Genomic DNA, 26,038 nt, shown 5'->3' on the forward strand with positions numbered 1-26,038 from the left:
TGCCAAGTGGAGCTCATTAATGCGGCTTTCGCGAGACCATGAGGGCCCTGCTTCTGCGTGCGATTCCTTCATAAGGGTCGACCATGCGCTCCGCCGAGACTGGTTATTATCCCATCATGGAGTCAGAGATCAGGGTGAACGGTAAACCCACAATGTCAATTATACAATTATGCGTACTCCGCTTTCATGTTCAATTGCTTTACCAACTGGCTTATCTAGGATCCCGCCAGGTTTGCTAGTATCCGTCGGTTCGTTACCGTCTATATGACTGGAAATAACCTTTTGGGAAATCAGACGTTCGAGTGATCAACAAGCACTGTAATACATGCACTGGAACGCAACAAATTTCAACGGAGTGATAAGCAATGTGCTATGAGGCCTTTGGGAAAATCAGGGCACTGGTCGGCCACGAATTCTCGAAACCATTCTCACGCTATTATACTGAACCTGCTACCTGAGTAAGTACGTATTGCTCGACACATCATTCCATCATCGGCTTTGCCGAACCTTCACGATGAGCCAGCATATTGTATCTGATTAATTTTCAAATTTGCTGAAAGTAGCAATTGTTCTCATGCTATTTATAGAGTCCAATGGATGAATTGGCTGAGCAGTTCGCTAAACTGAGGAATACCCGCATATGGCCGTTCAGCCTACAAGAATGGCCACGTGCAGGTGGACGAGTTATCTAACATGAACTGGTACCAGTTCCATGGGATGATATGGGGTACATCAAACCCCACGCGGGTGCTTTAAGATATGCAGCTTGAGATGCCTGCTGCGTTGGTAGCTGCATTGTTGCAACCCATTCGAGTGCAGGTCGCATCGAGCGATCGTATGCCGTGCTTGGCCCTGTACTAAAAATGACACAGGGGATCATTCAGGCGAGTGGCCATATAAGGGACATCCGCAGGTTCCGATGCTACTATTACCAGTGCTATCAGCCACTCAGGTCTCAATCACGCACCCGCTAGTAGATACTTGTCCTACCTTGGTTTATATGCTTGAAAGCTCTCCAAGGTCTTGCAAGGTGAGAAATTTAGAAAATAACCCCTTCTGGTCCTGATGAGGGTCTGTAGCGTGGACATCCAAAAGCAGAGGTATTGGTAGGGTCAGATCATGTTGTTGCTCATTCGCCCCTTATACGCGCGCAGTGAGCACCTTTGCGTCTTCCAATTCAGAGCTAGCAAAGAGTGTACTATACCAGCATTGCGTTTCGTATCAGTTGTGCTTTCACTATGTTCCCAATACAGCTCGTTTTACGAAAATTACTTGAAGTATACGGAGATTAAGTTTCTTGAGAACAAGCACGCAAGGCTCCGCTTAAAGCACCCGTAGCTGCAGCTACAGCCGATTATGGCCGTATACAGTGCTGTTGAAACGTAACGATTACCCATGACAGAAATAGACATATCAAAAGTGACAGAGTGGGCTCATTGCTTATCCTGGTGTAGGAATGTATTAGAATCAACCGTTGATTCAGCGTATCATTTCATGGCCAATCTCAAAATAGCACTGTCTAACCGCAATGACACAAGGTATTACATAACCTATGATACTTTCCACGTGATTCCTCCCAATGCAGATGAATAGAACACGTCAAGTAGTAGCTCCAAGAAGACTGAAATGTCACATGTTGATGATTTGACTTTGAACAGGGGTGTTTCTTTTCCCTCGAAACTCACTTTCGAACTACCCAGCCCGATCCCAAGCTACTTTTTTAAGGATGCTAGTATGTTGGGAATAATATAGTCATCTGTGAACTTCCAGAGGACGCTCGAATCTTGCGTCTGCCACGCCGCTCCATTGTAGAAAGTATTCCTCTCGCCCTGCAACGAATAGAGCTTCTGATAGAATCCGGCGGCAATCGCATCATTAGAAACCATGAGATTAAAGGGAGAGTGACTGGAAAAAACCAGCCATTCGGGTTCCGTCACCGGCACTCCATTCTCTTTTTGATAGCGCTGTATGCTCGCCACAATATCTGCCTGGATCTGTTCGTTCGGGAGCACTGTCGGTCTTCCGTATTTTATCGATGTTATTCCACCACTGATAGGAAGTGCAATCAAAGAGTAGAGACCTGGTATCTCCGGAACATTGTAAGGCTGATCTGGTTCCGCGGCCGAAATAGATATGTTCAGGTTTGTATTCTTGAGGATACCGGTGTAGTATCCATTGGCGAAAAACTGGCCAAAGAGGTCCTTTTCATCCTCTGAAAGATCATACTCCTGCAGATTCTCGAGCATTGGGGGGATAGTTGACAAAAGTTTCTTCGCAATTACCAGCTTGGGGCCGGTGGGTGTCTGAACGGCAACTCGTACCTCGTCAGGGCATGAACGGTCTACTTCCAACACAGTGCTGTTAAACAGAACATCAGGGCCGAGGAATTCTGCAGCTTTGTGGTATAATTCCGTCGTGGAGTGATGCTCAGTAGTCCGAAACCCTCGCTCAAGTTGTTCAACCACTTCGGCGTTGAGGTACTTGAACGTGTAAAGCATGCTGATGTTCAGGAGTGGTGACGCTCCCTGGTTTACGGTGAAGACCAGGGGGATCATGTCCTGCAGCCCGCACTTTGCAACAAAATCTCCGAATGAGATAAGCAGCTCTGGATCGACTGGGTAGGACAAGTTGAAGCCGTCTTGTAGGGCCGGGTACTTATCCAGATGACTCTTATAGACTGCTAACGCAGCGCCCACTGCTTCCTGGCTCGGTGGGACAAAATCAACCATCTGCCCAGTACTGAAGTCGGCATATATACTTGGGCCTGTGTCTGACAAGGGGGCCAGTGATAGATTGAAACGGGCAAAGTAATTATCGACTGTTTCCGAGTATGCAAATACAATGACCCCGATATCGATTGCCGTACCAGTTGAAGGGTCAATCCAGGCTTCGGCGTGACCACCCAGGGTAGCTTTCTTCTCGACCACGATTATCGATTTACCATGATCTCTAAGTCGGATTGAGCTGTAGGTTCCTGTGGAGCCGCCTCCAACAACAATAACGTCCCGCTTAATAACATCTTTTGGATCGTATTGGGTAGGGTTGGTCGCAGTAGATGGAAAGTCTCTACAAAGCACGGGGATGACGAAGGTGCTAAGTCCGCATAGAATGCTGCAGATCAAATGGGGCACCATGACGACCACGCTATCACGGCCTTATTACCAGTTTTTGTGCAAAAGACAACAGAGTACTGTTCGAAATTTCTGTGATATGTTAAGCTGGTTTGATGAATGTTGCGAAATATCTTCATCGTAGACTTTCATCACTATATGGCTCGATCAGGAGGCCGAGACACCGTACAAATATTTTTGCATCTGGGAAATGACCGCATGACTGCTTCTGATAAAAGATCCTTGTATACGGCGTTTGATGCAAGCTCTGACCACAAGTTCCGATTTTGAGCCTATGATTACGAATCAGCTGGATGCAACAGGAAATCGACATGACTTCACGTAGCACTTGACGTAGTGGTGGCGCGTTAGTGTGCCAGAAGAACCCACAATACAAATAAAAGAAACCCTGGAAGGCAGCCTCATTTGGAAGTGGCTTGTAGGGAGAAGAGATGTAGGGGTAAGTCTCCGAGATATTGGGATCACCATAGGGTGGTGCGAGGGGCTTACTCACCACCGCATAAGGAAATCCTTCGACGTTCTTATCTCATCTGAGGAGACTATTTCACAACTTGTATACACGACGTTTTTAAGTCTACGAGCTAAGGACAGGTGTCTCCCTGCGGGTTAAAGTATAACGAGTTTCGTGGCGGTCTTTTGTCCCAACCCCAGTGGAACCTAAAAACACATGTACAGGCACCATTGAACCGACAGACGTCATACCCAGGTCTATCCAGCTCCGGAAGTAGCCGTTGTTACCGACTTGCGGTGTACATATGTGCTCCTAGAGCGTACAGTGAACACCCTCTTCGTCTCGCCGAAACGCCAATCAACTCGCTCAAAGCAAGGCTGCTCACACGCCACTAGCTGCTGACTGCATGCTGACATGGCCTCCCCGGTGCCGAAAATGCGTATTGGCAATTGAGTCGCATCTCCGAATTGAGCCAGTCGATTTGTGAAAGCCTTCACAGCCTGCTTTGAGTTTCTGCTGCAGAGAAAGGCACTGAATGCTGGGTGGTGTCTCGCTATAGCTAGGATGGGCGCCGTAAAAGACCTTCATGGCATCGCCTTGCCTGGTCGATACGAGATCCGCCCGATAGAGCCGCAGCACGAAGAATGGTGTCGCGCGTTGCTCGCCCAAGCACTGCTGCTGCGTGCGCCAATCTGGCGACCATTAATCCCTGAGCCGAAAGTCAAGACGATACTGACAGGCTGGCGGACTCTGGAGCCTTACTATGGCCACTCTCTACGCAATGGCCTCTCCTACGCCGTCTACGATAAAGAGTATGTCTTCAAGCGTCCTGAATCTGTTGCCAGCGGCGGTGCATTCTACTGGGATGAGATTAATGCCGAAGACCCGGCACTTGAGGTCAAGGGAGAGCAGTGGATGTTGGATGGGCTAGACTTTCCAATCGTTTCCCTGGCTCTGTCATACGACCTGCTTCAGCCGCCACCCAAGGAAGCATATGCGGCCATGGGCAGGCTACTCCCCGCCTGGGGTGCGATGATGGCGCAGTTCACAGACACGGCCCAAACCATTCCCAATCTCCCGCAGCCCACTGAAATTGGTCAGTATGCACACCGATCCGGGTGCGTAACGCGTTCAGAGTACGAAGGGAAGGGACTGGGGAAACTGGCATCATGGTGGGTGATGCACGAGATGGCGGCCAAAGGGTTCCGGGGGCTGTTGGTAGGCGCCGGAAATGACCAGATTTCGAAGATTTGGCTGCATAAAGATGCGCCATTCAAAGTCGAAACAATCATCAAGGAAGACCTTTGGGAGGTGGAGCTAGAAGTCGATGGGCAGAACATACGTCCGTATAAGGGTCATCCGTTGCGAGACTTCAGATACCTTCAGTGTGATTTGAAAGAGAGCAAGACTGGACTGAGTTCGGAGGCAATGGGCCGAGAGTATTAGAGTAACTCATAGAGTATACAAGAATGGTGAGTAGCACCCTGAATGTGCAACTTACACTTGCAAGCTGTTTTATAGCAATGTCTGGACATTTATACTACCATAAAACATACCAAAGTCGAAAAACTCAAGAACTTCAATCCCCGCTAGGGCTGAGACACTACTTTCCACTATCTCCCATCTTTAAGTTCAAGTAGAACATATTTCAGACCCTATGAAGTGGTTCACATGGCGCATTCTCACGTTTGTCGAAAGTGTACTGTAGGGCTTGGTCTCATTAACAACAGGTTCAATAGTGTAGTACAACTCAGTGCTGCGTATATCGTATCTCTACTCTATCGGGTAAATATATACACATAACCCTACCGGAGACACGACAGGTCATCCGCGATCTGGTTTCTAGTATGCACTCCTGTCTTAGCCACCCATTCTACAGTTTCATGGACAGACTCGTGTTAATTTTCAAGCTTGACCCCCAACGCATCATTGTCTCGTTGGTGGAACGACACAATCATCGGTATTCGCAAGCTGAAGATCCGTTCTCGGCGAGCCTGGCGGCGGCGGCAGTGAGAACGTGCCGTCCCACCAGGGGTTAATCTCATCAGCGTAGAGCAGCTTCTGAATGAGCCATGCGACGGCTGTGGGCACCCACTTCACGTAGTCCAGGTGGACAGGCATGACATACAACGTTCCGATGCACACCAGGTCACCGATGTTACAGATGATCAGGGTCTTGTTAGCATCGAAGCCCCGGATCTGGCCGCCGTCTTGCCACGTTTGCGTGTCACCGAACGTGACAACGCCGGCAATCTTATCTTTCACCGGGTCACTCAGCCCCTGGATCGCACGGTGCGTGAGGGCTGCCCCCTGGCTATGTCAAACGTAGCGAGTCAGTGGTGTTCATCGTCTTTGGCACTACCTTGCCGAGAACTCTTACCTGTAGCCTGAGGCCACGATCTTCGAGTTGGGACACTTAGCAGCAGCACTCAGAAGTACCTGCATCAGCCCAACCCCAAACGGTGGCGCGCCTCCCGGGAAGAAGTTGGTGTCCGGAAGACTAAGATAGTCAACCCCTTCGGTGGCCACATAGGTCACTCCAAACGCAGCCTTGAGTGCGTTGGATATCCGGGGCCCAACCGTGTTCCCCTGCGTAACCATGAGCCTCCTCATTTCCAATATAGTCTACGAGATAAGAACATATGAACAACGAATGGCCTACCATATTCCCAGGCTCTATCGTCGCCCGGGCAAAGATGAAGATGACGGGCCTGCAGCCGTACTTGCTGAACTCCTGGCTCCAATAGCTGCTCGTCCAGGACTGGCGAGCGTCCAGGTGGCTGGACTCGGCTGACCACGTTGGGAATGCGGCCAGGACCAGCAGCATCAGGTTTGCTGACGGCCACATTCCGGACCACTTGCCGCGCGATCTTGCCGCCACAATATGACAGGAAATAGTCTTTCCCGGACGGTACTGAGGAGCGGGATGGAGACCTCCCCGGTCTGTGCCTCTTTTTCTTTCCAACGTGGCTCGTGTGTAGGAGGGGAGAGATGTTGAAAAGTCTTGGCAAAGGCAAAGGAAGCTAGCCCCTATGCTGAAGATTGCAGAGATATAGGCTGCAGCAGAGGGCCGCCAGAGGCCCGGGTTGACGGAATCGGGGTGGTGTCTGAGGCTTGCGTGATCTTTCATTTACATGGAGTCATATGCAGGGTCGTTTTCTATTCCCAAGTCCCAGATACCTCTGCGGCATGTCACTTTTTTCTGCATTGGCCCGGCTCCGAGTACTGACGCGGCCAGGTGATATCGACGCCGTCGCTCCGGTTCCCACATTTTCCCATCAACCGCGTCTCTTTCTTTCTTCTCGTTGCTTATCTTTGTAAATTATGGCGAGATATGGGCACATGTCTCGGATTAAACAAAACGGAAGCATGGCCGTGGTGTTAAAGTTAGCAATTGCCGGTAGAATTGGGAACCCCCCCTGAACCCTCGGAGGAATGGCTGCCGCAGATCCGCACACGAACCTATTTTACCGCAACAACCGGCTCTGCGGTGCGACAGATCTGATTTTCCTGACGAGCTACGTTACAGTCCTCCGCGTTACGCCATCCTCCCCCGCTATGTTGTTTCCTGATTCTGGCGTGATGTGGAAGTGCGAACCCTGCGATGCCCATACCCCGAGAAGAGGCCAAACGAGAGTATAGTTTTCTTCCCTTTCTCAAGGGCGTACACCCGCTCGCAAACCTTGCCCAAACAAGTCAGCCGGAAAGAAATGTATTCTACCTCTTCCGCGACCCGTTAACGACGCGGTCAATCATCAACCCCCCGATTGTGCTCTCCGTGACGTGCCTCTTGTTCTTGCGGTCACCGTCCCCTTTACCCACCAACATGGCCGTGGCGGCCGCACCGCCCGCTGCTGTAGCCATCCGTGCTGTCCGCTCCGGGTTGTGCCGCGATCGCCACCCTTCGATCAGGCCGGCACTGACGGCAGCCTCTGTGGCCTGTCTCCAGCTCGGACCGCCGCTTGCGGACCGCGCACGGTGGCGCCGATGGTGCGATGAGGTCCTGTGATGGTGGTCACGGGAGTCCGAGTATACAGAGCGACCGCGCCGCCGAGGTCGTTCATCTTCATAGTAATAGTTATCTCTCGGCGTGCCTCTTTCCTTATCGCTGTGGTGGTGGTGATGATGGTGATGGCGACGGCGGGGCCGCTCTTCTTCGTAGTGAGCGTCGTCGCCACTGTCATCAGTCGTAGGGTAGTATTCCACTTTACGATCGCGTCGGTGCGCTGCATGATAACTTCTCTCCCGTCTGCCATCGTCCGAACTGAAGGCACTGATGGCTTCCCGTAAGTGGCCTCGGTCTAGGGCGTCGAGGAATTTGTCCGTCTTGGAGGCGGGTCGCGGAGGTGGGCTCGGGCTGTGGTAGCGCCCGGGACGGCGGTCGTAGGCCGGCATGGCGACTAGATTGCTTTCCGATATGAGTAAACGCAGAAAGTCAATTTGCGCGTTATTTCGGTATCAAAGAATCTTTACCGGCGATTGTAGCTATGAATAGGAAGTGACGTCGACTTGGTATAGTGTGCACTGGAGAGACACACATGATATAATCTTCCCGCACCATGCCCCAAGTCAGTCCACCACCACCCACGGGCAGACATATTTATATCACCGCTGCACCAAGATTACACACCGGGTGCCTACCATTGCGTGAAAGCAGAAACTTCTTCTAGAAGGACAAAAGGATGGGGCCAGCCTGCATTAGCATGTCTTGTCCGTCGCGCCCGCAATCCCATGATGGACCCCGATCCGGCAATCGGCGCCGACTATCACGGGGCTGTGTGGGGCGGCCGTGGGAGCGGCGCTGACGCAATTCTGACATGATTGCGGAACGGGGCAGCCTCGCCCGGGCAAACTCGTCAAACTCTGCACACCCACACGGCGAAGAAGCACACGGTGAGTGGCTCGGCTTCGTCGGTGAGGCCAGGTATCCGACAGATCCGATGACTTGCATGATACCATGTTTTGGCGTGGTCCGATCTCAAGGCGAAGGGCCGCCCAGAGCCCTGCAGATCTTCACTCAACCTAGACACATACAAATTGACACATGTACAGGCCGTTCTCTGATGGGCAGCAAACACCAACGAGGACTTGACCGTAATGCACATGGATGCGAAAATCTGGATATCAACTGAGAGTCTTCTTCTACCAGAGTGTGTGTCCTAGACACAAATGTACAGAATGTCCACAGCCTCATTCGACCGAAGGGGACAGTACCGTCAACTTTAGCCCCTTAACCCCATCCAACCAACAATCCAAGCACTTATTGTCGAAAGGGAATAGATAAGCTGCATAAAACGGAGCTCACACTCTTCCACTTTGTACGTGCCCTGCCCTGTACTCCTGGTCCGGTTATAAACATGCCGGCATATCCACATGCAGAACTCCAACAAAATAGGTATTTTCTAAACAAAGTTCGTCTCAACCCGCACGCTCAAAACTCAAGTAATATTTGGAACAGGGCAGGCTGTTGAACGAGCCGGCGCGACGGCAGGGTGATTGGGTCGCGTCGAGCCGTGATCGGCTATCGCTTCTTCACCGCGCCGGACCGGCCCGTCTTCACAGCCTTGAGCGCACCTCCTTGCTGTCCGGGCTTGGCTTTCGAGACCTAGAACACGCATTAGCAAACCATCCTTATACTTGAACGTAGAGCCGGCAGAGCACTTACTGTAGTGGCAAAGTCCAAACTGCTGATCGTTTCCTTGATATCCGCGCTTAGCGGGCTGACCATGACAAACATGAGACTCTTGCAGTTGCCACCCAGGCAGCTCTCCAATAACTTCGTGAGAGCCGAGTCGCGGTAGGGGATGTGGCTTGCGTTGTCAGCCAGGGCGGTCATGACCTTGCTCAGGGTCGAGAGCGAAGTATTGATGCTCGTAGCTTCCTTGAAATTCTGTCCCTCGACTTGAGATTCCTTGACGCGCTCAGAGCCAGCGAGATCGATCAGGTTGAGCACGCCCTCGCTCCGGTTGCCATCCATATCCACACCTTCGAGCTTTAGCGTGAAGACCGAGTGGGATCGCGACGAGGCGCGGTTCATCTTCGTCGAGGCGACAGTGCGGTTCCTAGCCGCCGTCTCGAGCATAAGCTGAACCGCCTCGGGCGACTCAAGCAAGGTCGCCTGAGAGTCAACATAGTATTTTCTTGACACAGGGTCCTGACGAAGATCGACATGGTTCCGTGTGCCGTCACGACCCAAGAGATCGTAAAGCTTCTCGTTGTAGACCTCGGTGAAAGATCCCCACATCTTGTAGGACCACCCAGCGTCCTTGAGCGCTTCGGCTTGTTCGTAGATCATGTCCATGGCAGTGGGGATGATGGAGTCCTGTTCGGAACTCATGGTGTACGTCTTTCCGGAGCCCGTCTGGCCGTAGCAGAAGATGCACACCTTCTGTCCGTCCAGCGCACTTTGCACAAGTTGGCTGATCTCCTCGAAGACAACCTTATTGCCTTCTTGTTGCTCGAACACACGCTCGAAATCGTAGGATCTGGGCTCCAACAGCTCCTGCTCCAGGTAGTTCTTGGTGGGCACCATGACGGTCATCTTGCCAACATGGTCATCATAGTCGCCGACCTCGGTTTCGATCTGCGCATTGCCGGAGTCATTACGTCCTGGTCGAATGCGACACATGACGCGAATGTTGCCCTTGAGAGTCTGCAGCTGCTCGAAAAGCTTTCTTCGCCTTCTCTCCTCGGTCCTGAGTTTGGCCTTGTACTCGTCGGCTTGCTTCAACGCCTCTGCTGCTTGATCCAGCGCCGCTTGCTTCTCTTCTCTCATAAGTCGGAAGTTGTCGAGTTGCTTCTGTTCGTCTCCCTTCAGGTGGATCAGGGCCGTGTGGCCGGCTTGGACCTGCTTCTCGAGATCTGAAATGCGGGCCTCCTTGAGTAACAGTTGACCGTTGAGCTCATCTTGGGTTCGTCGGGCCCGATCGAGCTGCTTTCTGGTGTCCTCAAGCTCCGACAGCTGCGCTTCCAGATCCTTGCCGTTCGCCTCGCTTCGCAGTGCCGCGTTCTGCTTTTCCTCCTCCAGAAGCTTCTCCAGGTCCTCAAAGGCCCTGTGCGCGTCATTGAGCTGCTTCGCGAAATCGTTCGCCAGCTCCTCCTTCACCGTTTCGAGTTGCTTGCGGGCTAGCCTCTCCAGGTCGTCCTTCTCTCGAGTGAACTCGCGGAGCCTGCTGTCAATATCGTTCCGGTGGTCGCGCATCAGATCTTCGGCGTCATTACGCCTTGCACGCTTTTCATCTTCAAGCTCACGTGTCAGTGTAAAGATACGCCTCTCGGCATCATCTAATTCGACTTGAAGTTCCGACTTTTTGGACTCAAGGTCGCTCTTCAGTTGTTCGAGTTCGCTCGCTGTTTGGCACGATCAGTATCGTAGACATAAAACATGGGCAGCACGGTTCTCGGCAATGACTCACCTTTTAATCGTACGGCAGCAACATCTTCCTCCAAGGTCTTCTGGCCGTGGATCGAGGTGTTGATCATCTCCTTCATGGCCTTGAATTCGGACTCGAAATTGCCCAACCGCTCGTCGACGTCCCAGGCTACAAACGCAAGTGTGTTAGATTCCTTAGTTAAAAACTCGGCCTTTGTAGGCGAAGCGGACAGCAGGGGGGTCTTGGCAGCTCGGTAAGATGAATCTAGTCTTGCAAACTGTTGCGTCATCTCTTTTGCGGAAGGTGTCCTGGGGACCACTGGGCCGTCCTGGGACTTATCCTCCTCTGAGGCAGCTGACTTGCTACTTGCCGGGCCACGATTGCGCAGCGTGACATTCGGTGGTAATTTGAAACTCGGTGTGGGTGATTCTCGACCGGAAGCCACTGGATTCCGCCGGCTGCGTCTTGATCTTATACCAACTCCAGTGATGGTCAAGGAGTCGAAGGCTTCGCAGATAGAGGCTTCTCTAGCTGTAGGAAGGGGGGTGCTGTACGCTGCCGCCGCCGTGCCTATAGCACTGACAGAGTTGCATTTGCGCACTTTCTTGTGGGAGATGGGCAGGCTGCTTGAACTCGGCTTCTTGCGCACGCGCTGCTGTTGGGACGTGGGTATCGTACCATTTTTGCCCTGCTGTTGCTGCGGTTGCTCCTCGGCCCGTAGTCCCATAGACGTCACGGGCCTGCCGTTCTTAGTGGCTGCTGACCGTACGCTGGCCGACCGGGCGTGGGCAGATCGTGATGGTGGTCGGCCGTTGGGACCTATACTGCTGGCGTAACTGCTGTTGGATGTGTTGCGCGAAATGGTCGAGCTCGCGGAGGGTGCGTACCGGGACCCGGAGGTATTGGATCGGCTCTGTATATCATAGCCCCAGTCAGTTTGCTCTGAAACCCAATTCCACTCGAAGAAGTAGTTGTAGTAACATCTCATGTTGCAATGAAGGTCATAGGATCGAGGTAGAGGGAGAGGAAGAGTGACGAGGAGGCGGAGAGACTTTGAGACTGTCCCAATCCACCTCTTCGAGCTCCATGTCGTGAACTCCGACCACGGTATAGTCCTGAGACATGTTTTTGTCACTGAAGCTTGCATCTATGCGCAGAGAAACACTATTTCCCTGTGGTGTCTCTTTATTCAGCCACGTGAAGAAGAAACGAAAGCCTTTGATCCGATTGGGGATAAGGCGGGCGCCGATAGTTACGAGTGAATCGCAGCATTTTGTCACGGGACGAGGTATCGTTGTCTGCTCCCGGCGGGACAGGGACACTGAGGTCCTTGGATCTGGGGCGCGTTCTGGTCCCGGGGGCTTCGGATAGAGAGAAGCCCAGGCAAGCACAATGGAGGCCAGGAGATGCTCGGCCTGGTCGTATGTGCGGTGGAAGGCGAGAACTAGCACGAGGCGGAAGAGTTGTACGAGAAGCTTGCAGAGCTTGCTGTGGGGTGAATCGTTCAGATGGGCCATAGTATCGATGCAATGCTTTGAGATTCGGCTTGGCCAGGAGGCTCAGGCTCCGGACGGGTATGGGCCCGCACAAGATGGCAGCGTGACGAAGGTCCAGGCAAGGGGCAGCAGACAGGAAGGAGGTACGGCCAGAAACGCGGAGGGAGTTGCGACTTACAAGTTGCATGTCTTTCAGAGAGGTGCCCTTGACCATGCCGCGCACGGGAGTAGGGGCGACCAGGCCGGACCGGGTACTGCCAGCGGGGAATTCGCCTGCCCTGTCGGCGAGGGTCTTGCGCTTGGGGTCGGGTTGGCCTGCTGCATTCATGGCGCGTGAGTATGGCGAGCCCGGGACACGAGGCGGGTAGTGAGGGTCTGGCGCACCGGGTCCTGGGAGGGCGCGCTTCATGGCGTTCATGGCCGAGGGGGGCGCGGCCGAGTACTGGGCTCTCGTGTTGGTCTGCGACTCGGAGATCTCGTGCAGGCCCTGGGCGGAGGTGGTGGAGGACTGGAAGTGGGCGATGCGGGATCCTGGGCGCGGCAGACCCGAGGGGCGGTTCATCTGTAGGTCCCGAGTCAATTCGCGTTCGTCCATGTGCTCGTGCTCGTGCTCGTGCTCGTGCTCGTGGCCGCGCCGCTGCAGCTGCGACGGGGCGCGACCAGATTGCATCCCGAGCCGAGGGCTGGGGCTAGGGCGCAGGTGAGAGTGAGGGTGAGGGTGAAGGCGAGGGCGACGCACCGCGTTCTCCGTGTCCATGTTGACGGGGTTCCTTCGGCGGACGACGAGCTGGTATGCGAGCGAGGCTAGGAGCAGGGCTCCGGACGGAGAGGCGCCAGCTGGAGAGGAGTTGATAAAAGGCGTGTTGACGGCGGGCAATGTAAATAGTGGGCTGCAGTGTTCATCCGCATGGGGGCCGCGGGCATGCACAAACACACAGAGAGAGACCAGGCGATCCGGGCTCAGCGATCCTCTAGCGCGTCGGTGCCGGCGTCGACGTCGACGGGGGGGGCGATGAACAAATAAGTTAGCACAAAGTGTGCACAGGTGGGCGGGCAGCAGCAAGTCCGGGATTGGGACGAGATGAGATTGAGAGCAGACGGAATATCAATAGCTTAGTGGATGGGCAGTGGGCGGATAAGGCGGTAGCTCGTCGTCACGATATTCGTTCGGCAAGGCTTGGACCTGTACAAGTCTCTGTGCACCCGCGGGTCCGTTTTCGTTTTGGGCGGCGCTAATCCCGTCCAGCGCCGCGAATCAAAATGTTGACCCGGGCTCCACGCTGGGAAAGGCGCCGCTGCCCGGGGCAACCAGAGACCGCCCGCGCGAAACAGCGGGGAGGAGAGGGACCCCGACCCACTGGAGCACTGGAGCACCAGCCAGAGTCGCACCGCCACTGTTCAGCCTGAGCCAGCTTGACTTTGACAGGGGCTCTTCACTACCCCACGAGCCACACTTGGCTCAGTATCCATCTGAACCTGCAGGTTCACACAACGTCCCCGTCACATGTCATGTCATGTCATGTCGTCTGCTAGCTTAGTTGGACCCTAACTTGAGCAGACGGAGCATCCCTACACGGCACAGCTGCCCAAGCTCTATTCGGGCTGCAGAGAAATGTGCCGACGATCCTGACGCCATTATCACCCACCGACCTACCGGCATCTTTGGACTTCTCAACGGCTGTATCCCACCACGCGACCTTCACGGAAAACCTCGGGGGTTCTGTCTCCCCAGACGAGGCCCGACCCAGTCAGTCAGTCAGTCAGCCAAGTCAGTCAAGTCAGTCAAGTCAGTGTCTGCAGCCAGATCGTATGCCTGGCCCAGGCTATACTTGAGCCCTGACCTCCGTCGTCCGCGGCCCCAGTCCATCTCAACCCGCCGTCAGTCCATCAGCAAGCCAGCCAGCCAGCAAGCAAGCATCCATCCAGACCCATGGAGAGGTTCAGTCAGTTCCGCGATCGCGGCAGCGGCATCTCGCCCTTCATCCCGCATCGCACCCCCGTCTCGGCCCTGCTGTCCGTCGGCCACTTCTTCCTCTTCGTCTTCCGCCTGCCGCTCTTCCTCCTCTACGCCGGCTTCTACTTCGTGCTGCTCACCCACCTGCCGCTGCCCCAGTTCGTGCGCAAGCTGCTGCTCTGGGGCATGCTGGTCATCCCCGGCATCTGGTGGATCGACCTGCAGCTCGACGGCGTCAAGCGCGGCCACCTGCACAAGAAGTCCATCGAGCGCATCCCCTACGAGGGCACCCTCATCGCCGCCCAGTTCACGAGCCCCATCGACGCCCTGTACCTGGCCACCATCTTCGACCCCATCTTCACCGTCAGCTACCCCGGCACCCAGAAGGTCACCCGCATCTCCACCCTCGGCGCCATCCTGCGCGCCCTCGCCCCCGTCCAGCTGGCGCCCCCGAGCCCCAAGAACCTGACCAGCCTGCGCGGCATCGTCGAGAACAACCCCCACCGCGTCGTCGTCGTATTCCCCGAGTGCAGCACCACCAACGGCCGCGGTCTCCTCCCCTTGTCGCCCAGTCTGCTGAGCGCCCCCGCTGACACCAAGATCTTCCCCGTCAGCTTACGCTATACGCCCCAGGACATCACGACCCCGATTCCAGGTGCATACTTTGGCTTCTTCTGGGAGCTGTTGTCGCGCCCAACCCACTACGTCCGAGTCCGAATTGCCGAGGCCGTCACCACAAAGTCGGAAGCTGTCACCGGCAAGCCCGCTGCTCTTGACTCCGAAGACGAGGACGCGGATCCTGGGGAGGACCCCATCACGCCCGAGGGTCGACAGCTGCTGGATCACATTGGCGAGACCCTGGCCCGGCTGGCTAGAAATAAGAGGGTCGGTCTCACGCTGCGCGACAAGGCTGCGTTCGTCGAGGCTTGGGGCAAGCGCCGCAAATAGAAGGGCGACTAAAATAGGCACAGAGTACGTCTCGATCACGGGGTTCCGGTGTTCCGGTGTTTGTGTTAAGGCCCATGTATGGATACAAGAGTATGTCACCACACGTTCAATGAGAACTGAGCCATCTACGCTGCCCTCGATAGTAAGGATTTATGTATCAAGAAAGTAAAAAAGAGGAACAAAAATTAAAAATCAAGTTTCAAGTGCACACTGCTTCGTCTCATGCACATGCGCAAATATCTCCATGAGCGATCAGCCACAATATGCAGCCGCTCGGAGATGTTTAGCTATGCTGTCAGGTTGCCTCTGTTACCATTTCCTCTTGTTATTGGAAACAGCAAGAGAGGGTGCCAAGCTCGTGCTTCCCATGCGTAGCGGCATGATTGCATGTTGAGGAGCACGAGGCTAATGTAGCCCCGTTGATACTAGCTGGTTTTCAAGTAAATCAGCAATTATATAAAATTCGTGGAGCGTTGAGTGTCAACGAAGCTGACTATAGTCAAACTTGGCTACAGGTAGTGCGACGTTTTTGATTGCATCACTTGAGAATATGAACTCTTGGCAACGTAATCTATTAGCCAAGCCATGACATTGCTACTACATGCCAGAGCTCTCTCCCTCTCTCTCTCTTTCTCTCTCTCTTTCTCTCTCTCTCTCTGTCTCTCAAGCCCGCGGCTTGTGCCCCAACGACGACAGCATACCTGTCCCACCATGGCAGTTGATGTACTCAAACACCTGCTGCTCCGGCTCCAGCACCAACACCTCGTGGAACAGTCTCAGACTGATGTTATTTTCCAGCGTCTTTGCATATTTCAGAAAGCCTCCAAAAATGTTCAGATGCGTCGGGTGGCCCTTACTCCAGCCCTCCAGAGACCGCAGCTCGTCGAAGAAGGCCAGGCCAAAGGTCCGCTCCCGGCCGAACTCGAGCGCGTCGGGCCCGTCCTGCACCCCCATGAAGCGGCAGCTGTAGCAGCCGACCTCCTCCCCGTGGTCCCGGAGAAAGTCCATGCCCTTAGTCAGCGTCGGGTGCATCGTCTCCAGGTACAACTTGCGCTCCTCGGGCAGCGTGTCGGACCAGTCCTGGCCAGAACGAATGATGGCCAGGTTGGGCTTGCCGGGAACACGAACGCGCCGGTGCAGGGAATCTGTCGTGGTGTCAACTGACTTGGAGGCGGCGGGGTCCCATTTCTCCCCGACTATCTCGTCCGTCTGGGAGATGGGCAGCCGGTCTCGCATGCTTCCCCAGTAGACGTGCTCCTGAATGGGGCGGCTCATGCCTTCTCTCATGTGCGCAGCGCCTTCAGCAACTTGGTCGTTGGAGAAGACCGTCTCCAGCCGGTCCATGGTTGGGAAGAACGCTTCGAAGAACCACCCGTGCTCTTGCGCCTCGGCATCGAGACCTTGCCACCAGGCCCTGAAGCCGCTGGCCTCCGACCAAGCATCAAAGTCTCCCTTGCTGGGCCAGTATAGGAAGTATGCGATGTTATAGAAACCGCGGTTGTCGATGACGGAACCAAGCTCTTGGAATCTCGGTCGGGACTGCTCGGGCACGTTTTGGGATGAGGTGAAAGAAGAAACTGTGGCTAGGGATGGCTTTACGTCTGCGTCTCGAGACTCATGCTGTATGCCAATCAAGGCCATGACAAGATCTTTGGCGCATTTTAGATAGCGTGCGATGTAAGCGGGAAAAGGAGGGTCAAACCCGGGAGGAGTGCGTGCTGGCAAAGCCCTCTCGGTCCGGAGGTGTTCTGGAATGGCTGCTTCGAGCATTTCGTCTTAGTGTTAAGCAGATAGTAATTTATAAATGGGTCTCAGAACATGTATCAAAGTTCGGTGGACTACATCTCTTTTTTAAGGAAATAAGAGGTGGCTATCAACTCCTTTCGAGTTTCGCGGCGGAGCACGTCACACGTGAAAGCCATACGTAAGTTCTGACCAAAGGTTACACAGGGCGTTATACGCGAGCACGCGACCTGCATCACGAGCCCATAGTGACTTGACTATGCCCCCTATTCGGGTGTCTACATGATGCCGGTGACTGCGGACCTGTAAGGACCGCAAAGATATTACATACTCTGTACGATGAGTGGCTGAATACCTTGAAGTCCAATGAGCCCAGATCCGGCAAAGTGGCACTAGACCACTGACCGGGGATAGGAGTTTGTAAAGCCAGAACGAGACGGTCATGGTCTGTTGTGCGGATCAATGGCGTCCGCAACGATAGCTTCATGCACAATTTCAAGTCCACGGAGTTGGTGTGGTCATAGCCCAGACTAGTCGTAGTCGATCTGGGGCTAGTGTTAGTGCTGGAGATGGGTTTAGAGTTCGCGACTATTCTCCACGTGGACGAGTGCCACGACCCCACTGTCAGTTCCTTTACCTCCCACTCAGCTGCTAAGTGCACTCTCCGCCTTCTCGATCTGACATCTTCCTAGGTCTATGAGCCTTGTCATCGTTCCATCGGCCGGGTGTTCGACGGTGACTTTCTCCGAAACGCTACTATGGAGCCTAGAAAGCAGGTCAATTTCGCCTGCGAAAGCTGTCGTGAAGGGAAAAGGAAGGTAAGCCAGTCTATCCACTCGTAGCCAAGCCGTATATATATACCATGACTAATCAACACACGTATAGTGTGACGCAGAGAAGCCACAGTGCTCCCGGTGCAAACGCCAAGGCAAACACTGTGTCTACGCGACCGAAGACAAGCCTAAGAGGTCAGTTTGCAAGCATTTGTACCCCCAAGGAGTGTCCCACTGATGCTGTTGGCGCAGGCGCAAATACTGGGACGAGGAATACGTGCAAAGTCTTGAAAATCAAGTCAAGACACTGCTCGCAGCCCTGGAAGCTAGCACATCCCAGAAACCTACCGCTCCAAGAGTCGAAGACGGCCCGTACTCCGGCCAAGGCACCGCGTCAACACCCGCCGAAACCTACCAAGGGATTGCACTGGTAGAGCATCCTGTGGCAATACCACCACAACGCATAGAACCTACGGAGCCCGAAGACCGCTCGCTCACGGCCATGGAAGAGCTCAGTGTCATGATGTGGAGGACCAACATTGGCGACGGCGTCACAATCATCGGGGATTCCCCGTCTGGCCCTCATCGGGTGGATCCGGCGGAAACCCCGAGGCCAGCAGACTTCATCACGCCGCCGATGAAGATTCTTGACTATTGCGGTAATCAGGAGCTGATCCACGGCCTAGCCGACCTCTTCCTGGAGAACATTAACAGCGAGCACCAATTCACGTCTTATAAGTCAAGCGACTTCCTTGTGGGGTATCCATACCAGAACTTTGGCTATACTTTTCTTCACAGCGCAATGCTAGCCACGGGAGCTGTGTTTTCCGATAGGGCGGATGCCGCAGAAATCAGTGATGCGTTCGCCCAGTTCGCCGAGTCTTTGGTGTTCATCTGCTTCAGAAACGATCCGGGGATCCAGGTACTACAGGGACTTTGCATGCTATCGTGGCGATCCCTGGCCCTAGGCAGAGACCACTTCGGGTGGACCTTTATCTCCATGGCAGCCGGGCTTTGCGTGCATTTGCGACTACACGTTCTGGCATTGGACGAATGCTCTGCAAGAACGTGGCAGCCGCAGGTTGCAGACATTCGTACTTTCTGGATGTTCTATCTCATTGATCGCACGGCCATCTCGATTCTCGGAAGGAACTGCGTTCTGCCATGGAGGCGCGTCAACGTACCGAATTTCGAGGGAACCATTGACCCCTTGACTGCCGATATTGCTCAAATATCTTTCACCTGGCAATGTAAGCTTTGGTTTCTCCATGACGAGCAGATGGATCAGATGTAAGTAAATTGTCTGCATCGAATGGACCTTTCTCACGTTCAGTTTTGCCTCAAAGTTCGACTCGATGCCTGCGCAGCAGCAGATTCATCTGTTGGTCTCTACACACGAGGCTCTGAACGGCTTTTTCAAGTCACGAGATCGAAGACTCGACCTGAAGGGTCGTGAGACCTGCAGACATGTACTGTTCTTTCACTTGGCGTATCAGATGGCGCTCCTGATCACTTTGCCCCCGTTTTTGAGGTGCTTCTGCGCACCAAATGCCGACCACTCCGGCGACTCCGAGTTCATGCTTCTTATCTTGCGATCACTAACCAGTGCTGCATCCAACACGATCCGTCTAGTGCGGGTGTATAGGGATGCGCATCCAGAGCAGTGGAGAGCCGCCAACCCTGTCGTCATACACCATCTTCTGAGTGCAGCCATCGTTCATATGATGAACGCAACCAGCAAATCAACATCTCTCCGGACGCGAAGCACGATGTGGCTGAGGGTCTGCATGGATCTCTTGTCTCAACTGAAGAGTCCTTGGCCTAACAGGGCGAACAAGACTATCAACATGATCCGTGTCCTTGCTGAGCGATGGGGGGTGCTTGGCGCCTTACCTGTCCGGTTCAGCTCAAAAGTGGCACCATCCGCGGCAAGGCACAACACGTCTTGTCATAGTCTGTCCAATAACGCTCCCACTTCAGCCCAGGATATTAACATTTACAGTCTGAGGACACACTCTCCGGAACTGCGATGGAGGAAGCGTCATTCTGCATGGCCGACCATGTCTCTGCCGTATCTTATCCAAACCCTGAACTTGTTGGGCCCGAAGCTCTGGAATTTGGGGCTGGAGCTCAGCAAAAGTTTGCCAACTTCTTGTCAATAGATGATACAAACTGGCTTTCTGAGGGAGAATTCTTGGACAATTTTGCATTATGGGGGGATTGATTAATCAGTCAATTATCGCTATCGGACAAAGACGCAGCACGGATCTACAAAGCCTGCAGCTCTGATGACAGCTCGTCCACAGACTCCTTGGCGGCCCTGACGGTACTCTTTACATCTCGATCCGTGCTGAGCCACAAAAGGTCGGGTCTGCTATAGTGGCCGGTGCAGTGGGCAAACATCTTGATGCGTGTGATCTCATCAAGGTCGAGATCAGCATAGAGGATACCCTCTGTCTTGTCATCCAATGGCTCCGTGAGCCTTCTTCCATCGGGGCCGAAGATGGCTGAAGTACCTCCTCCAGCACTCGACATCAAGGCGCCGCCTTGGGTGCCCTGAATTTCGGTACCTTTGTCGGTGATCATTGCCGTGCTGTGCAGGACGAAAGCCGTGGACTCGATCGCATAGGTCTGCGAAAGCGTGTGGCACCCTGGAAGCTGTCAGTGTACGCGGCTTAGGCCGAGATTCTTCGCGCGACTTACCCTCAGCTGACATGGACCACAAATCCGGGCCACCACTGTGGGGTGTCAGACTTGGCCAGGCACTGACGTGAATCTGCTCCTTCTGAGCGATGGTGTTGAACTTGAGAAGGGGCTGAATGTGCTCCCAGCAAGAAAGCTGGCCTACTCTTGCGAATGGAAGCGCCGCCACGGCCTTCAAGCACTGCCCTGACGCGTCGCCGAAGATGGTCCGCTCCATATGCGTCGGCTTCATCTTGCGACGGTGGACCTTGACTTCACCATCTGCCCCGATCAGGACCTGGGCAATGTAGAGTGAATCATCGTCGTTCTCTGAGAAGCCCAAGGACACGGCAATGCCATTGTCTCGGGCGGCGGTCTTGATCGTCTCCATCTCGGGAGACTCCAGCTTAAGAGAGTTCTTGATGTATTTGACATTCATCTCAAAATCGACCAGCCGACTCCTTTCACAGCGGCGTTTGGTTAGTGCGGTTATGCTTCATGGCTCCAGTAGTGTCGCTCACCAGATCCAGCAAGGATAGCCTGGAACGAAGCATTCGGGGAATGCGATGAGCTGGGCCTTGTTGTCGGCGGCTTCCTTCATCAATTTGCACACCTTCTTCACTGAGCCGTCCAGGTCGAGCCAAACGGGCTCAGCCTGAGTAACTGCAACACGGACCTTAGAGGACGACATGATGGGTTCTGGGATCGCAGAGGAAACAGATCTTTAGAATTAACAAGTGCGTGAGTAATTGGGGTAGATGACTGTTCTTGGGGCTGCTTCCCGCAGTCAAGTGAAGTGGAAATAGGATCTGGTTTGGGTATGCCAATATCCTTCAGCGTTACACGGTAATCTGTGACTGCATGCTGCATGCGGCAAGATGTACTCTTATCCATCAGAAAGGGGATATGCGGCAGTGTGAGCACCGCAAGTCTAGTGCTTCAGGGATCGGCAGCATGGCGAGCTACCCCAGATTCCACTGTTGTGGGACCTGTGACAGCCCGCTGCGGCTCTGACATGTCCGCAACGATTGAGAGATGGTTACGAGTCACAGGTCGTGTGATGCTGCCAGCTGGGTGCGGTGGTTTGACGTCCGCACTGATACCCCAGGTGCCAAGAGAGAATTAGTTGGTGAGCCGAACGCCAATCCAGATCAAGTGGGACGTGGCACGATCAAGGCGGATGGCTACCTAGGTAGTGGATTGGGCTGGGTCCTGATGGCGCTAAACCCCGCCAGGGGTACCGGTATCAGGCTTTCATAGTGCTATTACTATCAGGCGGCGAAACATGGGCCCATAGACGTGGACTCAAGTCATCGCGAGATTGGGAATCTTGCTGGTCTGCTCAATCCGGAGATCTTCACGCTAAGTCTTTTGATGATTTGATTTACCGTTCAATATATACAAGTAATGCTTTTTGTTTGACTATTGCATTAGTGCTGTTACAGCCCCGCTGGTGTGGGTTGAAGAGAAATACGCGACATGTGCAGCGCAAGGTCATTAGGCAAAACAATACCTGAGTAGGGAATGGTGTTGATTAAAGGCAGGTATCAAAGCCTTCAGTACCAACAAGCGACTACCTTTCTGGAAAAGTGTAGGCTTATATGCACTAGTTAATCTGAATATTATTAATATCTTTGTGTGGATGAACCCTTGAGTCTTAGATGTGTCAACGACCTTTGGCATGGAAGGACTACGATTATTGATCTGGATGACAAAACAATATTATAAAAGAAATTTCACACAAACGACATCCTCCATGCCGATTATGGTTCCTTTACTCGGACTCATTCCACGGGTGCTGAATTCCGCCCATGTCAACGCCACGTCCGCCTGCGTCGAAATTTGCAAGGTATTGTCATGTTCGAGGCTTTTGATTGCACCTTCTCTGGCTGGAAACGGTGACTAACGCTCATTTAGATTCCAATTTTTGCTACCCTTGGACATGTTCCGATGTCTATCTTGTACTCTGCTCGTTGATTTACTTCGATACCTGGTCTTATCTCGCCCTTGACGTTTTCGATCAACCCTTCCACCAACATCTGTTTCTGTAACTGTCATATTGTGTACTTCAATATTTTATTTCATGTCCTGTTTTCTCGCTCTCTTGCCTCGCTCCCTCTAAATGTCTCGTGTCCTACTGTATACATTGCTTCTTGGCATTAGAGGGTATCATGGTATGCTAGCTTACTTATGCACAAATTCTCATGATACTTTGAGGATAGAATGAGAGTCATAGGTTTCTGGAAAGTCTCTGTTGATACGAGTGAGTATACTGTTTGAATGCAGATCAAGCAGATGGTGCCGCAGAGACGTTTCGGAGATGGATGATCCGCTGGTTTCTCACTTCATCAGCATAATAAAAAGTGTTTATTCCATTTGGGCAAGGCCTACTGGTATAAACCTCACTGAGACTGGCTGCACGGGAACTCAGTAGTGATATTGTCTTGTCTGATGTAGTGGCTTCGGATCAATGATCACAAGCTCGTCACAATGCGCATTGATGCCTCTTTATTGCACTTCACTCTATGATGTCTACATCTGCAGACCGAATTATCACATCTGATGCTACGTGCAAGGAGCCAATTCAACATCCACTCCACCCCTGCACCCTCATTTCCCCCCCCCCCCTTGAAGGTTAGGTTGGTGTTGTGTAAGGTGAGAAATATCCATTGGGAACTGAAAATATTCCAGTTGAGCTTCTAAATTACCGACTTAGACTGGCCTCGCCCAGTGGCCAATGAAACGAATCCTAATAGAAGCGCTGCTTCGGCACAGAAGAAAGAGTACCAACCGGGTAGTGCTACTTCCAACTGCGTCGTATCTTGAAAGAAACTTGGGACCCGGCACCTTGGATACTGCAACTCTTCCTTCTGCCGGATGAAACTATCCGGTGTACCATTATTCGATGGTTTTGCCGCATCATTGCATTAGTGCATTTGTGAAATGGCAATATTCAAATTGTGAGCATTCCTAGAGGGCGACCGCCCCATCGATATTTTCTAAGGCACTGCCATTGAATCCACTGCCCATCTACACTACCTTGAAGGCCCCCACACGAGCTGGCTTCCCCACGTAAACTGATCGACCGTACCGAGGGCAGGGAGGCCGCACCAACCCCCGACTTGGCTTTCTTTGGGGTACCCTAAGCACCAGCGTCATTGGCCTATCCACAGTGAGGGGAAGCCGCTAAAATGAGGGACAACGGTGGCACAATCTTCAGGGGTTTCCCGCGTTGTAATTCACACCTTGCTCGCAACGCGCCGGGGTCCAGCGGCAATGGCGATCTTGCCCACAGGCAGTGCAATGCATCAGCCCAAGGCGCTGTATTGAAAAGCTGTGTAACTCTATAGCGGATATACCGCTATAATTTGAGAGGTCGCCTTGTTGCTCTAGCACACCGATACGAAAGCTTGGTGTTCACACCATATAATCCGAAAACTATTCTATTGGCCTAATCCTTCACAGCGTGTGGCAGCATGCGTGAATACAACCACTGCGCGAACCTGACACTCGGCTCATCAATCAACCTCGTGACAATATCCGCCAACCATATAGTGGCTGGCAGCAGTATAATGTGTGGCAGAATGAATGAGATCTCGAGTCCCAAAGGTCCTGTCTTTGATAGCGCAAACTTATCCGCCCAGTGGCTGAGGTTTTGCAGCTGTTGCTCCGAATGCCACCCAACAGCAGTATAAATACGGTCGCCCAACGTCCACAGAACCGGACCGTGAACCAGGTACAACGCATACGAGATGCGACCGAGATACTGGCAGAAGCGGGTCTCGAAGAAGCCTTTGAGCCACTTGATATGCTGCGACGAAGCCACGAGGAATGTAGCGGCCCAGAGTAGGTAGAACCATTTGTAGTCGAAGAAGGCTTGCGGTTTCAGCAGTGACAGGTAGTACCATCCTCTCTGTTTTCCGAGTTGTGCTACGTCGCGGGAACCGGATTCCGGAACACCACCAAGGTACAGGCTGAAAGCAAGCAAGTGGTAGAATACGAAAGCCTTTGCTGACGAGAGCCTGGATATCCACCGAGGCAATTGCTGTTTCGCAGCCAGTAAGTCCAGGTCGCTCAGCAGCATGCCCGACACAAACATGGCGCAATACCAGCCATCCGCAATGTAGGAGAAATAGAAGATGAGTGCCAGTTCGCACCAAAGACGGGCGTTCCGAGAGACCCTCGATAACGCCACAAGTGTAGTGTAGACCACAATAGACCCTTTCATCTCGACTGGGATCGACCATAGGTGCATATCATATGAGAGCCATGGTTCACCTCCACTGAACACGAAGTTGAAGTTCTTCATCTCCGTATACCACGACCAGACCTCCGCAAGCCATGTTGACTTGGGGCTGGCATCTTCGACCCACATGCCCAGCAAATGCCATGAACTGACGTATACAAGTGTCACGGCCATGAGCGGGATCCAAAGGCGAAGCCATCTTCGGAAGAGCGCCGATGCGACATTATCCCCCAGCTTCGTGAGTTCGCCCTCGTGGATCAAGCTCAACGGCTTCGCAGAGAGAACGTAGCCGGAGATGACGAAGAATGTGGCCACAGCATAGTGTCCTCCATTGAACAGGATCCGGACCCCTGGGAATGCCACGAGATGGAAGTTGCCGTTATATCCGAAACTGTTTTCCAACAGCTCGTTTTGTCCGGTTGCTTTGTGAACCCACAGCTCATGGTGATGCCAATACACCAGAAATGCTGCGAAGCCTCGAAGTCCGTCGAGATAAGCTGTCCGCCTCGGCTTTTCTGGAGGGTTGGCCGATTTGAGCCAGAAAGGCGCGGCGCATCGTCGGATGATAATCGCAACCGTATGAACTGCACGTCTTGTCCCCATCCGTATACCCGCCGCCGGCATCCAGCGCGAGGTGGAAGCATTGGCTTCTAATTGCCCTACATCAAGAAGGCACTCATGTTTTTCAGACATGACACCCGCAAAATAAGCGGTCTTCAGGGAATGGAGATGTTCTTTTCGAAATGCGTTCTGCAATGGGGGATTGGGCGTCGGAATATCTGCTGAAGCCTTTTCAGACTCTTGGATCTTGTCGGTAAGGTCTGTCCACGACGCCATTCACAGTTCTGGGGGCGCATGCAATGCATCAACTTGAAACAAAAGCTTTCGTGGGAATACGAGCTAGGCCGGTTGATGAGGGGGGCGAAAACCTGGTTTCTAGACTGCGCGATGCTCATTCCGGAGTAGCGCAGCTTCGTCAAGTGTGACGATAGTTGAGAAAGATAACCTTGACTTTCACAAGCACGCAAGGTGCTGGTCTTCTTTTCTAATACCGAGGCGAGATTACGTCTATGCGCAGATGCGGAGGGGTGGTTCAGTCTGATTGGCCGATGCAGATCGTCGCCAAGTATGGAGTACAGGGTCGAAGTATGGGGAAATTTGCATTGACTGGGAAGAACTTGTGGGGATGTTTGCGCATGACATTACGTGACGCATCATTGTCTACAAAGAAATACTGTCCA

At 53.2% G+C, this 26,038-nt stretch overlaps 9 protein-coding genes across 9 annotated transcripts; 3 read left to right on the forward strand and 6 right to left on the reverse strand.

The window, feature by feature from the left end:
- Positions 1-1,712: 1,712 nt before the first annotated feature.
- Positions 1,713-3,134, reverse strand: JN550_008534 (uncharacterized protein; the record flags this gene model as incomplete). Its single annotated transcript, XM_049320505.1, has 1 exon — positions 1,713-3,134. One exon carries the CDS (start codon positions 3,132-3,134, stop codon positions 1,713-1,715), a length of 1,422 nt encoding a protein of 473 aa, XP_049169466.1.
- A 1,012-nt stretch (positions 3,135-4,146) lies between these two features.
- JN550_008535 (uncharacterized protein) lies at positions 4,147-5,028 on the forward strand (the record flags this gene model as incomplete). Its single annotated transcript, XM_049320506.1, has 1 exon — positions 4,147-5,028. The coding sequence occupies one exon, from the start codon at positions 4,147-4,149 to the stop codon at positions 5,026-5,028; it is 882 nt and encodes a 293-aa protein (XP_049169467.1).
- A 480-nt stretch (positions 5,029-5,508) lies between these two features.
- Positions 5,509-6,430, reverse strand: JN550_008536 (uncharacterized protein; the record flags this gene model as incomplete). Its single annotated transcript, XM_049320507.1, has 3 exons — positions 5,509-5,896; positions 5,963-6,171; positions 6,245-6,430. The coding sequence occupies 3 exons, from the start codon at positions 6,428-6,430 to the stop codon at positions 5,509-5,511; spliced, it is 783 nt and encodes a 260-aa protein (XP_049169468.1).
- Positions 6,431-7,299: 869 nt separating this feature from the next.
- JN550_008537 (uncharacterized protein) lies at positions 7,300-7,977 on the reverse strand (the record flags this gene model as incomplete). The annotated part of the gene is made up of 1 exon (XM_049320509.1): positions 7,300-7,977. The coding sequence occupies one exon, from the start codon at positions 7,975-7,977 to the stop codon at positions 7,300-7,302; it is 678 nt and encodes a 225-aa protein (XP_049169469.1).
- A 1,126-nt stretch (positions 7,978-9,103) lies between these two features.
- JN550_008538 (uncharacterized protein) lies at positions 9,104-13,046 on the reverse strand (the record flags this gene model as incomplete). Its single annotated transcript, XM_049320510.1, has 5 exons — positions 9,104-9,187; positions 9,248-10,932; positions 10,998-11,868; positions 12,029-12,443; positions 12,544-13,046. The coding sequence occupies 5 exons, from the start codon at positions 13,044-13,046 to the stop codon at positions 9,104-9,106; spliced, it is 3,558 nt and encodes a 1,185-aa protein (XP_049169470.1).
- Positions 13,047-14,381: 1,335 nt separating this feature from the next.
- JN550_008539 (uncharacterized protein) lies at positions 14,382-15,353 on the forward strand (the record flags this gene model as incomplete). The annotated part of the gene is made up of 1 exon (XM_049320511.1): positions 14,382-15,353. The coding sequence occupies one exon, from the start codon at positions 14,382-14,384 to the stop codon at positions 15,351-15,353; it is 972 nt and encodes a 323-aa protein (XP_049169471.1).
- Positions 15,354-17,665: 2,312 nt separating this feature from the next.
- On the forward strand, positions 17,666-20,031 carry JN550_008540 (uncharacterized protein; the record flags this gene model as incomplete). The annotated part of the gene is made up of 5 exons (XM_049320512.1): positions 17,666-17,719; positions 17,789-17,914; positions 17,982-18,064; positions 18,122-19,159; positions 19,203-20,031. 5 exons carry the CDS (start codon positions 17,666-17,668, stop codon positions 20,029-20,031), a joined length of 2,130 nt encoding a protein of 709 aa, XP_049169472.1.
- A 106-nt stretch (positions 20,032-20,137) lies between these two features.
- JN550_008541 (uncharacterized protein) lies at positions 20,138-21,242 on the reverse strand (the record flags this gene model as incomplete). The annotated part of the gene is made up of 3 exons (XM_049320513.1): positions 20,138-20,520; positions 20,573-21,012; positions 21,073-21,242. 3 exons carry the CDS (start codon positions 21,240-21,242, stop codon positions 20,138-20,140), a joined length of 993 nt encoding a protein of 330 aa, XP_049169473.1.
- Positions 21,243-24,002: 2,760 nt separating this feature from the next.
- On the reverse strand, positions 24,003-25,634 carry JN550_008542 (uncharacterized protein; the record flags this gene model as incomplete). The annotated part of the gene is made up of 1 exon (XM_049320514.1): positions 24,003-25,634. The coding sequence occupies one exon, from the start codon at positions 25,632-25,634 to the stop codon at positions 24,003-24,005; it is 1,632 nt and encodes a 543-aa protein (XP_049169474.1).
- Positions 25,635-26,038: the final 404 nt, after the last annotated feature.

Source organism: Neoarthrinium moseri, assembly GCF_022829205.1.
Source record: "Neoarthrinium moseri strain CBS 164.80 chromosome Unknown scaffold36_Wmoseri_CBS_16480, whole genome shotgun sequence".
NCBI classification, from domain to species: domain Eukaryota; kingdom Fungi; phylum Ascomycota; class Sordariomycetes; order Amphisphaeriales; family Apiosporaceae; genus Neoarthrinium; species Neoarthrinium moseri.